Below are 12,384 nucleotides of genomic sequence, written 5' to 3'. Positions count from 1 at the left end.
CAGCAGGATCCAAAATCTTTGCTCCTAACTCCTAATCCTTTTGAGAATGTTATATTGGTCTACAAATTTAATGAAAAGCCCTGGGGAGAGGGGAGGCAGGGAAATGGGGTTGAAAATAATCAGAGACTTCACCATTAGGGTGACAGGGATGAAGCACAATTTAAATGCTTTCAGCTGCAAGTAAGCAAGCAGATGACCTGACCAGAACACAGGAATGGCCTTGGATCCTTATCTCCTAAACACCTCCTGTCATAGCTAATTATGTTCAAATAGTTTAACTAAGGGATTATTCTGGCCAAATTCTAGCACAGAGCTTCTCAAATTACCTGTGATTGAAGGACGAGACTTTTAATTTCAATGTGTAAGACATGGGTTTTTATAAAGTATTAACAGAAATGTCAGAGTAACGTCAAATTTCTTTGTTCCCAAATGCTTACTCCCAATTTTTATACATACACACAGCAATGGTTTGTGGGATCTTAGTTCCCCAACCAGGGACTGAACCGGGAGCCACAGCAGTGAAAATGGGGAGTCCTAACCACTGGACCACCAGGGAATTCCCTATACTTGTATCTTTGTAGACCAGTAACGAACAGTTCACAAACCAATACCAGTCTGTGGCACACACAAAGTGGTAGTAACACAAATGTCCAGAGTATGAGTACTAAAAATAAACACATTAACACTGTACATACATGCTACATTCAGGCACCAGTAGCAACAATAATACACAAAATGTTTTGCACCCCACATAGGTGACAGATGAAGTGCTATATACGGTTAGCTATAATGGAAGTTATCAGGCATCAGATTCAAATAACTCAAACTACTAAAAAAAAAACAGCCAAAATACACGAAACACCAGTTTAACACCAGTTTTACACCAGTAGCACAAGACAGTAATCTGAGAGAAGGGAAACAAATGAGTTGAGTCCTATGAGTATCCCCAGGTTACTATCTGGAGAGACTTGTCCACAGGACAGAGAAGGACCATGAACAAAGTCCATCTCACAGAACTGAGAAGACAGAATTTGAGGTTTGGGGTGGCCTAGGTAGCTAGAATTTACAGGACAGACTAGAGAGAGAGCTGTAGAGAAAGCAAGCTTCAGAGATCTGTAGATGCTTCCTCCCAGTCTTTGTTTAAGTACTGATCAACTTATGCATGAGAAAACTACTGAGACCCGGTAAAGAATGACCCAGAAAGGAATAGGCAAAACAATCCTTGGAACTCACACAGGGTCTAGAATAAATAACTCCCATCAGCCAGTCTGTAATTTAAAACATGGAGTCCTGATAATGTTATCTTCAGGTTTTTTGTATTTGATTAAAATATTAGAATTGAAAGTTACTTAATTCTGCTCCTTACTCAGTACACAACATGCCTGGCAAATGCTAACCTAGTCTTTCTTTGAATACCTCTACTGATTTAGATCTCTGTTTTGTAAGGTTGCCATTTTCAATTTTGTTGTTATCCTAGTTGAAAGTTTTAAATTTTATATTGAGCTCACACGTACTTCCATGTAACTTCCCCATCTTGATGTGAACATGATTCTTAACCGGAGGTGAGCATAATAATTAATTCACTAGAAAGCTTATCCAAAAGATAGATGCCTGGGTTGCACCCCTAGAGATTTGTTAAACCTGAGATAGAATTCATGTTTGTTTTGGAAAAGCTCCCTGATAATGTCATAAATAAGGCAACTGTCAATCTCTGTATCGTTATTAAAACGTAATTCCTCTCTACTTTGGAGAATACCTCCTTAAACTATAATGTAAATTCCAAGACTGGAATTTACTTTTCTTTTGGCCGTGCCCCACAGCATGCGGGATCTTCCCCTACGAAGGAACCCATGGCCACTGGAACCCATGGCCCACTGTAGTGGAAGTGCGGAGTCCTAACCACTGGGCTGCCAGGGAATTCCCTGGACTTTACCATTGTAACTTTCCTTCACCCCACTTTCCATGTCCCCACTTCCTAGAAGCAAGAATGGAACCAGGTCATTTAGGTTTTTTTCTTAAGGTTTTGTTGTTGTTTTGTTTTGAATTTTTGGCCGCACTGTGCAGCATGTGGGATCTTATTTCCCCGATGAGGGACTGAACCCATGCCCCCTGCACTGGAAGGCAAAGTTTTAACCACTGGACTACCGGGGAAGTCCCAGATCGTTCAGTTTTGATGCCAACCTAAGGCTTTAAATTTTTATCCTTAAGTTGAGGCACTGAAGGTGTAGTATGATCAAATTTACCTTTTATATACTCAGTGGTACAAAAGTTTGAAGTGGACAAAATGAGGAAAAAAGCGTATCAGTTGAAGATACTATTACATAGCACTGTAAAGCACTCAGGAGTCATAAACTTACTTCCATTCTTATTTAGTAGCCTAGACCAAAAGGGCATGTACTAGCATAGTCAGAAGAAAAGATGGATTAAAGCAGTGGTTCTCAAACTTCAATCTACAAGAACCACTTGGAGCTCATGTTAGAACACGTTGTTGAGCCCCAACCCTAGAGTTCTGGTTCAGGAGGTCTATTATGAGGTCCAGGAATTTGCATTTCTAACAACTTTCTAGGTGATGCTGCTACTGCTGGTTTGGGGACCACACTGTTACAAACACCAGATTAGAAAAAAAATTATAAACTGATGTTCATGTCCTATCTGAGCCATAGACATGTTTATCCACATTTTTTGTAATGTTAATTATGGTAGTTACTACATTTAAAACTATGAAGATATCACATAAAAATCTGGATTTCTGCTTCTCTTGAAAAATCATTATGTAAACTCTGAAACCAGAAAAGTACTAAAGAAAACCACAGGCAAATTACATTGTAACTCATCGGGAGAAGGCCTTTCATATTCAGAAATCAGGTAAGACTGATAAATTCTACTCCATCTAATTCATTTCACAAAAGGTTAACTTAGTGAATATATACAGAATATTAAATCAACAGGAAAAAAGGTCCAACAGGAAAAGATCAAAGGATATAAACACATTCACAGAAAATGAAACACAAATACCTCAAACATTTGAATACATGCTCACACTCATTCTTCAGAGAAACACAAAATTGCAGTGAGAAAGCATTTTTTACCCATCAAATAGTCAAAGACAAGAATGTAAGAGTAACAGGTGTTCACCTATATTGCTAATATAAGTTTAAATTCACAAAACTTCTATGAAGGTCTATTTGGCAATATCTATCAAAAACAACAAATGAACACTCTTTGATCCAGCAGTTCCACTTGTAGAAATTTATCCTATAGATATATGAGTCCAGGGTCACACGGTTATTCACTAGAGCACAATTTGTAACAATTAAATTCTGGAAAGAATTCAAATGTCCATCAATAGGAAACTCATTATGAGACAGCCACAGAATAGAATACAATGCAGCCATTAAAAAAAAGAAACTATGCCCTAATGAGGAATCATCTCCAAGATATACTAAGTGCTCAGAAATGTGTCAAGTGTGCTACCATTTACACAATAATATAGAATTAATAACTACATACAATCTGCTCGTATATGCATAAGGTAGCATTGAGGGACACATAATAAATTACTAACACTGGTGGACTCAGAGGAGAAAACCTATGTGATTAGGGAATAAAGGTTGGAGGGACATTTCACTGTGTACTTCCCCTTCTGAATTTTGAACCAGGAGTGTATTTCCTAGTCAAAGAAATAATTACAATATTCTTTAAATATTACAAATACCTGCCACTATGGCATACATTCTCCCCAATCAGCTGAAGTTGAACAGTGACCTAGCCCCTTTAAGGGAGAATTCACTTCAATCCCCACCACCACTTCACTTTTTCCTATCTGGCCCTCTAGGCTTTACATTTCTAAGCTCTGTTACAGACTACCAAAGTGCTAAATATTGGTAACTGTTTAGAAATTGAAAAAGGAGGGAGGGGGAATCTAGAATTTTTATTTCTGGGATTGGGAAACTGAGTGCTATCCAACCAAAATAAGGTACAAGGGCAAGATTATTAGTGAAAATTGGGGTGTACATACTGAGTTGGTTTTGAGGTGCTTATGGAACACCTAAATGGATAGCATTCAGGGACTTTCCTGGTGGTCCAGTGGCTAAGACTCTGGGCTCCCAATGCAGGGGTCCTGGATTTGATCCCTGGTCAGGGAACTAGATCCCACATGCCGCAACTAAAGATCCCGCCTGCTGCAACTAAGACCCTGCACAGCCAAATAAATATTTTTAAAATAATAAATAAATAAATGGATAACATTCAATAGGCAATTCAGAGCAACCATCTGTCAGACATAGCAGTGCCTACTACATTCTCATTTAATCCTCTCACAAAAAACCTTGTGGCTATTTTCCAGAGAAGTAACTTACCCAGTTACACGACCCCATCATAACTCATTCTGTACTCCAACTGCCTACGGACTTTCTGTATTCCCCATCAGGATTAAGATCTAAGAAACCATGTCTATCTTATCCTAAACTGTATCCTAGCACCAAGCACAAAGCCAGGTATCTAATCAATATTTGTTAAAGTGACCAATGCTGAATCACTAGGGTAGGATTAACAACAAGTGACTTTGCCACCTACCATATGAAGTACCTCAGTTTCCTCAACTATTAACAGTACCTATCTCACAGGATCTGTTTTGAAAATTAAATGAGAAAGTTCACAAAGTGCTTAGTTCAATGCTTGGCACATAAGGAATCAATAGATTCTAGCAATCATTAACAATGAAAGAACAGAAAGATAGGAAGAAATGGAGGCAGCATCAAAAGAAGACGTAATTAAGGACGGAGTGTCTGGTATCAGAGGCAGCAAAGAGGTGCTAAAAAGGCAGCAAAAAGAACTCATTAGAAAGCTAAGAATAAGGACTATTTTAGCATTTAGACAATCCATGATCACCTTTGGTAATGTTGTTTAAATGACATGAAGAAGCCAGATCAAGACAGGTTGAACAAATGTGTATATTCTCAAAACACACCTGTCCAATTAGATTGTGATCTGATGACCAGCAACTGATACCTTATTCATCTTCGTATCTCTAAAACCTGACATATTAAAATATATATTGAATACATTTGTTAAATGTATAAGCAAACAGAAGGGGGGAAAAATGGACACTAGAAATGCAGACTCTTATCTAAAGAAGCCTGGCTATGAAGGAAAGAAGCAAAGAAAGCAACTGAACGCATATATCACAGAAAAAAAAATTTTTTTTTTTTTTCTGGTATGTGGGCCTCTCACTGTTGTGGCCTCTCCTGTTGTGGAGCACAGGCTCCAGATGCGCAGGCTCAGCGACCATGGCTCATGGGCCCAGCCGCTCCGCGGCATGTGGGATCTTCCCGGACCAGGGCACGAACCCGTGTCCCCTGCATCGGCAGGCGGACTCTCAACCACTGCGCCACCAGGGAAGCCCGAGAAAATGTTTTTAAAAGCACCCATCTTGGGACGTTTGAATGCAGAGATGGTGCTATCTAAGGGGAAGGAAAGGAAGCACCAAGAGACCAAATAGGTAGTTGCTGGCAGACAACCAGACATGAAAAAAAAACCCCACAAATCTCCAGTTGTTTTATCTTCAAGATTTTTTTTCTTTAACATAAACCCTCAGCCTGTGAAGAAGGCTTTTCTTCTGGCAAACTTTTAAGTTCCACAAGAGGTCTTAACCCTCTAGCCATCTATTCTGTGTCTGCTACAGCAGAGAAGCTGAACATTTAAGAAACAACAGCACTGACTGCACTCTAAATTCTTGGCCCCAAATCTGAAACAAGGACAACATTGGCAATCCTACCACATTCCCTAGAATATGTCTTCCAAGTCTCCATCATTACTATCTCTCCTCAAATCTCCTACACCCTACTCCATTCCCCCTTACTTCTAAGCAGACCTTGCTTCACACCCCACTGAGCAAATAGAAACCATTAGACAGGAAGTCTCCCTTCCTCAACCACCAAAACTACCAACCTGCTTGCCTCTGTATCCACATTCTCTGCTATCCCTATTTCTATGAACCAAGTTTCCCAGTTAGAAACTTCATATAGCTGGCCCCTTGTCATTCATCTCATTGTGGCCATTCCTGATCGCCCAATCTAAAATAACCACCCAGGGCTTCCCACTGCACTGATGTTGCAGTGGTTAAGAATCCGCCTGCAAATGCAGGGGACACAGGTTCGAGCCTTGGTCGGGGAAGATCCCACATGCCGCGGAGCAACTAAGCCCATGTGCCACAACTACTGAGCCTGCGCTCAAGAGCCTGTGAGCCACCACTACCAAGCCTGTGTGCCACGACTACTGAAGCCCGCATGCCACAACTACTGAAGCCCGCGTGCCTAGAGCCCATGCTCCGCAAAGAGAAGCCACCACAGTAAGAAGCCACGCCCCGAAACGAAAAGTAGCCCCCACTCGCTGCAGAGAAAGCCCGTGCACAGCAACGAAGACCCAGTGCAGCCAAAAATAAATAAGTAAATTAATTAATTAATTAAAAATAAATAACCACCCAGTTACCTCACATCACCTTAAAACTAGGGTAATTCTTTGCATAGCACTTTATCACCGATATTCTCTAATCTATATATTCATGGTCTCTATCCCAGTAGTCGAAGCTCCATTTGAAAGCAGAGATCTTTTCTGTCTCCGTAAGTACAGCGCCTCTACTAAATAAGACAAATGCTCAATAAATATAGGAAAAATATGCCAATAAATAGGAGGAAAGAAAACTGCTTCACAAAATTTTCCTGAAAAAAATTTCCTTGTAGAATCTCCCCACTACTGCCACCATTTAACAAATGGGAAAACTGAGGTCCACCGCAGCAGCCAGAAACAGAACCCAGTTCTCCTGGCTCCCAGTCATCATAGAAATTTAGCATCATCTATCATCCTCCTTATAAAGTTTTTTGGGGTTTTTCTGGCTGTGCCACACAGCATGCAGGATCTTAGTTCCCCGACCAAGGATCGAACCTGCGCCCCCTGAAGTGGAAGCGCGGAGTCTTAACCACTGGACCACCAGGGAAGTCCCTCCCTATAAAGTTTTATGGTACCCTTACAAATAAATACAAGTTCAACATCCACCTATGACACTGTAATGTTAGAAGTCAGAAGAGCTAGGCTTGATGGGAGGAGTATGACTAAAAAGGTTGGGGGGGGAAGTTTCCATATAATGTTTTGTTTCTAATTTCCCTTTGTGAAAATTCACTCAACTGTACATTTACCATTTGTGCATTTTGTAGTATGCTGTACTTCAATTAAATGTACTGAAAAACTGGCAGGGAATTTTTTTTTTTTTTAAGCCACGCTGAAAGGCTTGTAGGATCTTAGTTCCCCAACCAGGGACTGAAACCGGACCATGGCAATGAAAGTGCCGAGTGCTAACCACTGGACCGTCAGGGAATTCCCATGGAGCTTTTAACTTATGCTTTCTTCTGGGAGATTTATAGTTTCAGGTCTTACATTTAGGTCTCTAATCCATTTTCAGCTCATTTTTGTATACGGTGTAAAATAAAGGATCTAACTTCATTCTCCTGCATGTGCATATCCCGTTTTCCCAACACCATTTGTTGAAAAGAATATCCCGAGACTTCCCTGGTGGCCCAGTGGTTAAGAACACGCCTGCCAATGCAGGGGACATGGCTTTGAGCCCTGGTCCGGCAAGATCCCACATGCCACGGAACAACTAAGCCCGCACGCCTAGAGCCCATGCTCCACAACAAGAGGAGACACGGCAGCAAGAAGCCCGCCCACCGCAACGAATAGTAGCCCCCGCTCACCGCTTAGCCCGCATGCAGCAACAAAGACCCAATGCAGCCAAAAATAAAAAAATAAATTTAAAAAGAAAAAAAAGAATGTCCTTTCTTCATTGAGTGGTCTTGGCATCCTTATCAAAGATCATCTGACCATATGCAAGGATTTGGGGGCTTTCTTTTACATTCCATTGTTCTATTTGTCTATCTTTATGCCAGTAACACAATGTTTTGATATCAGCAAGTGAGACCTACACTTTGTTCTTTTCAAAACTGTTTTGGCAGGGAATTTCCTGGCGGTCCAGTGATTAGGACCCCAGTTCAATCCCAGGTCAAGGAAATAAAATCCACAAGCCTCGAGGCGTAGCCAAAAACAAACAAACAAAAGAAACTTTTAGCTATTTGGGACCCCTTGAGATTTCTTATGAATTTTAGGATGCATTTTTCTACTTCTGCAAAAAATGCCATTGGCATTTTAACAGAGACTGTGTTGTATCCATAGATCTCTTTGGGTAGTATGAACATCTTAACAATATTAAGCATTCCAATCGATGATCTTTTTTTTTTTGTGGAAACTTTAGTGTGAACCTCAGTGTTTTTTTTTTTTCCAAGGGGGTGTAATGTTTAATTGGCAACCAAAGGTAATCAGCTAGATGTTAAAAAATAATGTACATCTCACAAAAAATTACATTTGTCCTTGACTTTTGCTTCTCTCTGATCCACGTTATTAATAGATCATACTACAATACACATGCCACATATTGAAACTGTACCAAGGCATTCAGATATATGAAAGGAGACATTAACATTCATTGAGTCATTTAATTTTGTCATGAGCTGACAATTATTAAGTGCATTTATCAAGCCTCATAAAATTTATACAAACTGGGTCATTTTACCCTACTGTCATAGCCCAAGAAACAGTGTAGGTTTAAAGCCCAAATTGTAAAATTGCAATTAATCTTACTATTTTTTGGCATTTTTTTTTTTTTTACAATTGTGAATTTATCTTTTTATTTCTGCATTGCTCTATATATTTTTTCAGTTTTATTTTTTTATACAGCATGTTCTTATTAGTTATCTATTTTATACATATTAGTGTATATATGTCAATCCCAATCTCCCAATTCATCCCACCACCACCACCACCCCTCAGTTTTTTTTTTTAACCATTTTTTTTTTTTTTGGCCAGGCTGTGTGGCTTTCGGGATCTTAGTTCCCTGACCAGGAATTGAACCCAGGCCCTCTACATTAGGAGCAGAGTCTTAACGCTGGACCACCAGGGAAGTCCCTCCCTGAACCTCAATTGTTTAAAGTGGTAAGTGGAGAATACTTTCGGATACGCATATAAAGATTACCAAAGTTAATGGATGTGATGAGTAAATTGTCTTAAGAGTACAAGGTCAGGGACTTCCCTGGTGGTCCGGTGGTTAAAACTCCGTGCTTCCAATGCAGAGGATGTGGGTTTGATCCCTGAGGGGGGAGCTAAGATTGTATAATGCCGCATGGCACAACCAGGAAAAAAAAAAAAAATTTTTTTAAATCTTCTGAAAATAGATTTTTTTGTGTGCAGGTCCACCAAGAGAGACTCTTCTCATTTACACATTTGAGCTAATATACTGAACCTAACTCCTCCACCCCACCAAAATATAGGTACACAGGTACGTTAGCTAAATCTTTCACACAAATATATTCTAATTACAGTGACATTAATTCATCATAAAGCTAACTTACGAGAGGTTATCCATCTCATTTTAAACAGCCAAATACTAAGCACCAAAATAAGCCCCACACCAACACAGATGAACCTTCCACTTACGGAAATAGGAACAACAAACTCCAGAACTTTAAGGATTACTGAGCTAAACCACTTATTTTTACTTTGACATCTCTCATCTAAAGGTACGAATAAGTAGCTCAGCAATTATAAGACAGTTAAAGTAAAATTCAATGCATCACATAAGACTTCCTCTTTCTAAGCTTTCTCACTCCTCCTTACCACTACAGTACAAACTGCTATATTCTTTTGTAACATAAACAAAATCGTTAACAACTTAGAACTATTTAGAAAGCTAATAAGGACAAACACTGATTTAACATTTAGACAACCATTGGTAACCTTTAGCAACGTTGTTTAATGGCATGAGGGGACAGAAGCCAAGTTGTGGCTTTTAACAGATGACAAAACTGTAGCCCAACATTCACCACTTAAGCAATGAAAGCGGTATCAAAATCAACTCTGAATTGTGGTTTATTTCTCATTCTATTTTCTCTCTCTACTGGTTTGGAAGTTAAACATGTTTTTTATTCTTTCAATGGCTATACTGGAATTATAATGTGCATTCTTAGTAGTCTATTAAACTCACGTAAATTTTCTTTACCCTCCCCCTTAAACGCCTGAAACGCTTTACCCCTGAATTGCCCCAGGAACTTACTTAACTAAGGAATGATGCCTTTATTGTTCTCTCCAACTAGCTAATTAGATTTTCATGCAATTTCCTCTCAAGCTTTGGGGATGGGGGAAAGGATGAGTAATGAGGGAATAAAAACTTGAAATACTAGGGTTTAACCTAGAGTCTTCCACTTAATAATTTGGGTTATTTGTTTCTTCGAATAACGGCCTGTTTCCCTTCACTATTCAAAAAATACCTTTATGTCTGAGTGGCACTGTGCCGTTTTCATAGCAATCATGTCCTCTATCATTCCTTCCAGTCCTTCTGTTACACTTCGCGCTTAATACTGCCCATTCTCCTAGCAACCAAACACTGCTAGAAGTGAAAAGACCTCGACGCAGCGCTAGAAGATGCTTCGCCTCCTGATAAAATCCCCCAGAAGCAGCCAAGTCCCCCGCCAACGTTCCCAAAGTCTAAAAGAACCACGATGCTCTCCACCACAGACAAAAGAAATGGGCCTTGCTGAGGGCAGGAGGGTACCAGGTGAGCTAGGAGACCGCGGGGTACAAGCTTCACCGCGTCCCACGGCGGAAGTCCGAGGCGTTCGGGAGCCGCAGCCCCAAACAATGGAGTTTTCCCGCCTCCTCAGGGCCCCGCCCCCTGCTCCAAAGCCGGCGGAGGGAAGCGAACGCACGAGCGCACGACCCCGCCCCCGAGAGACCCCGCCCATCCCGACCCACCGGTCCAGCCTCCTTCCTCGTGCAGTTTTTTTTTGGCGCCAAATCTCTGTTGGTTATTTTACCGATGTGTTTGGGGATCCCACCGGAGGCGCACGCCAGAAGTGCGGGGACAGCAGGGACGTGAAGGTACACTGCCGCGCCGGGGCCCCGCCTCCCCCCCGATAGCCCCGGGCCTGGAGAGGAAGGAGAGGGGCAGGCGATGGAGACAGCCGCCGCTGCCCCCGGCAAGATGGCGACCGCGAAAAGCGGGGCAGGGGGCGCCAGCCGACCGGTGTTACTGCCAATGAGCGAGGCTCTCTGCAAGAAGTGGGCTTCTCCAGTGTCCGACCCTCCCCGAACAGCGACAGTTGTTCACTGGAAGGAAAGCCCTCCCACCCTCCGGTATGGCCCTCCCGGTTAGCCTCCGTCCACCACCCCCTCCCTGCGGACTGGCCAGTGCTTCAAGCTCTCCACGGTCCAGCTTACTTGGCGGAAACCAGCTCCGCGGTGATGGCGGCAGTGGCTGTGGACTCTGCGGCCATCGTTCGCCTGAGGTGGTGGACCAGCGGACGGGATAGTGCCTGTGGGAGAAACAGAGAATTTCGAAAGCCAGAGACTTATTCGTGGACAGAAAATGGCAGATTGGAGACCCCGCGCGGCTGGGCCCTTCTATATACCAGGGCCCTTCGCCCCGCCCATCCACTTCCGGATCCTCCCCCTCGAGTTTAAAGGGCCAGGACCCAGCCCCAATCCTGCCCAAGGACATCCCCCACCCGCACCACCTGGTTCTGCGTGATACCTTTCCTCCCTGGCTTCCTCGAAAAAAGCAACTTTTTGCTTCTCTAGCAAGTCGCGTAAGAAGAACTAGAATCTTGGTACTACTACTCCTGACTGGACGGCGGCCAGCGACTTCCAGAGAAGGGGAAGCTGGGGCTGCACTACATGTTCGGAGCGAGTAGCCGAGAGTCTCTTTCCAGGACGGATACTCAGGAAGTTAACTGAGACTTTCTGTCGGTCCGCTCAGTCGTAACGGATGGACACGCAAGAGCCGAGCACGTGTATACCAGCAACGGCTAGAACAGATATCGGTGAGAGACGCATGGCTCTGAACCTCAACAACTGACGCAAGGAAATGCTGTCCTAGGATTGGCCACCGCCTGAAACTACCGCGCTTGATTCAAAGCTGGGGGCTGCGGCGGGACGCGGCTGGCTCCTTCCTCTGGGCCCGCCCCCTTCGGCTGGCCCAATCCGCTGAAGCCATCCTCTTAGGCCCTACCCAGACTCCCAAATCTGACTAGCTTAAAGCTCCCAGCTCTTTTCGTCCACTCCAAGCTACGGTTTATAGTTTGTCCACTATGTCCGGGGGCACTGTGCTTAGACATTCTAAAGCTATTAGCTGTCTTACTTAATCTTAACAGCAACGCTACTAGTGACAACGGTGTTATCCGTCCCACTTGATAGAAATAGAAACCAAGGTTCAAAGAAGGTATGACTAGCTCAGAAGGTTGCAAGACAAGTCATTTATGGGAAGCAGTGTGCCTCATTTTCTGC

At 42.5% G+C, this 12,384-nt stretch overlaps 1 protein-coding gene across 4 annotated transcripts in view; it reads right to left on the bottom strand.

Annotated features, from left to right (window-relative positions):
* NASP (nuclear autoantigenic sperm protein) overlaps positions 1 to 11,898 on the bottom strand; it is a 37,252-nt gene extending 25,354 nt beyond the window's left edge. For 3 of the 4 annotated variants that reach the window (XM_007450370.1, XM_007450373.1, XM_007450372.1), the window contains exon 1: positions 11,320 to 11,533. In XM_007450370.1, the coding sequence (XP_007450432.1) occupies positions 11,320 to 11,375 (56 nt within the window). In that variant the 5' untranslated portion in view covers positions 11,376 to 11,533. Of the gene's footprint in view, positions 1 to 11,319; positions 11,534 to 11,632 lie in introns of those variants that run through there. The other variant, XM_007450371.1, reaches the window with a different exon arrangement.
* Between the last annotated feature and the right edge of the window lie 486 nt (positions 11,899 to 12,384).

This window comes from Lipotes vexillifer, unplaced genomic scaffold (assembly GCF_000442215.2).
Source record: "Lipotes vexillifer unplaced genomic scaffold, Lipotes_vexillifer_v1.1 scaffold961, whole genome shotgun sequence".
Taxonomy (NCBI): domain Eukaryota; kingdom Metazoa; phylum Chordata; class Mammalia; order Artiodactyla; family Lipotidae; genus Lipotes; species Lipotes vexillifer.
This window is presented reverse-complemented; position numbering and strand designations above follow the sequence as displayed.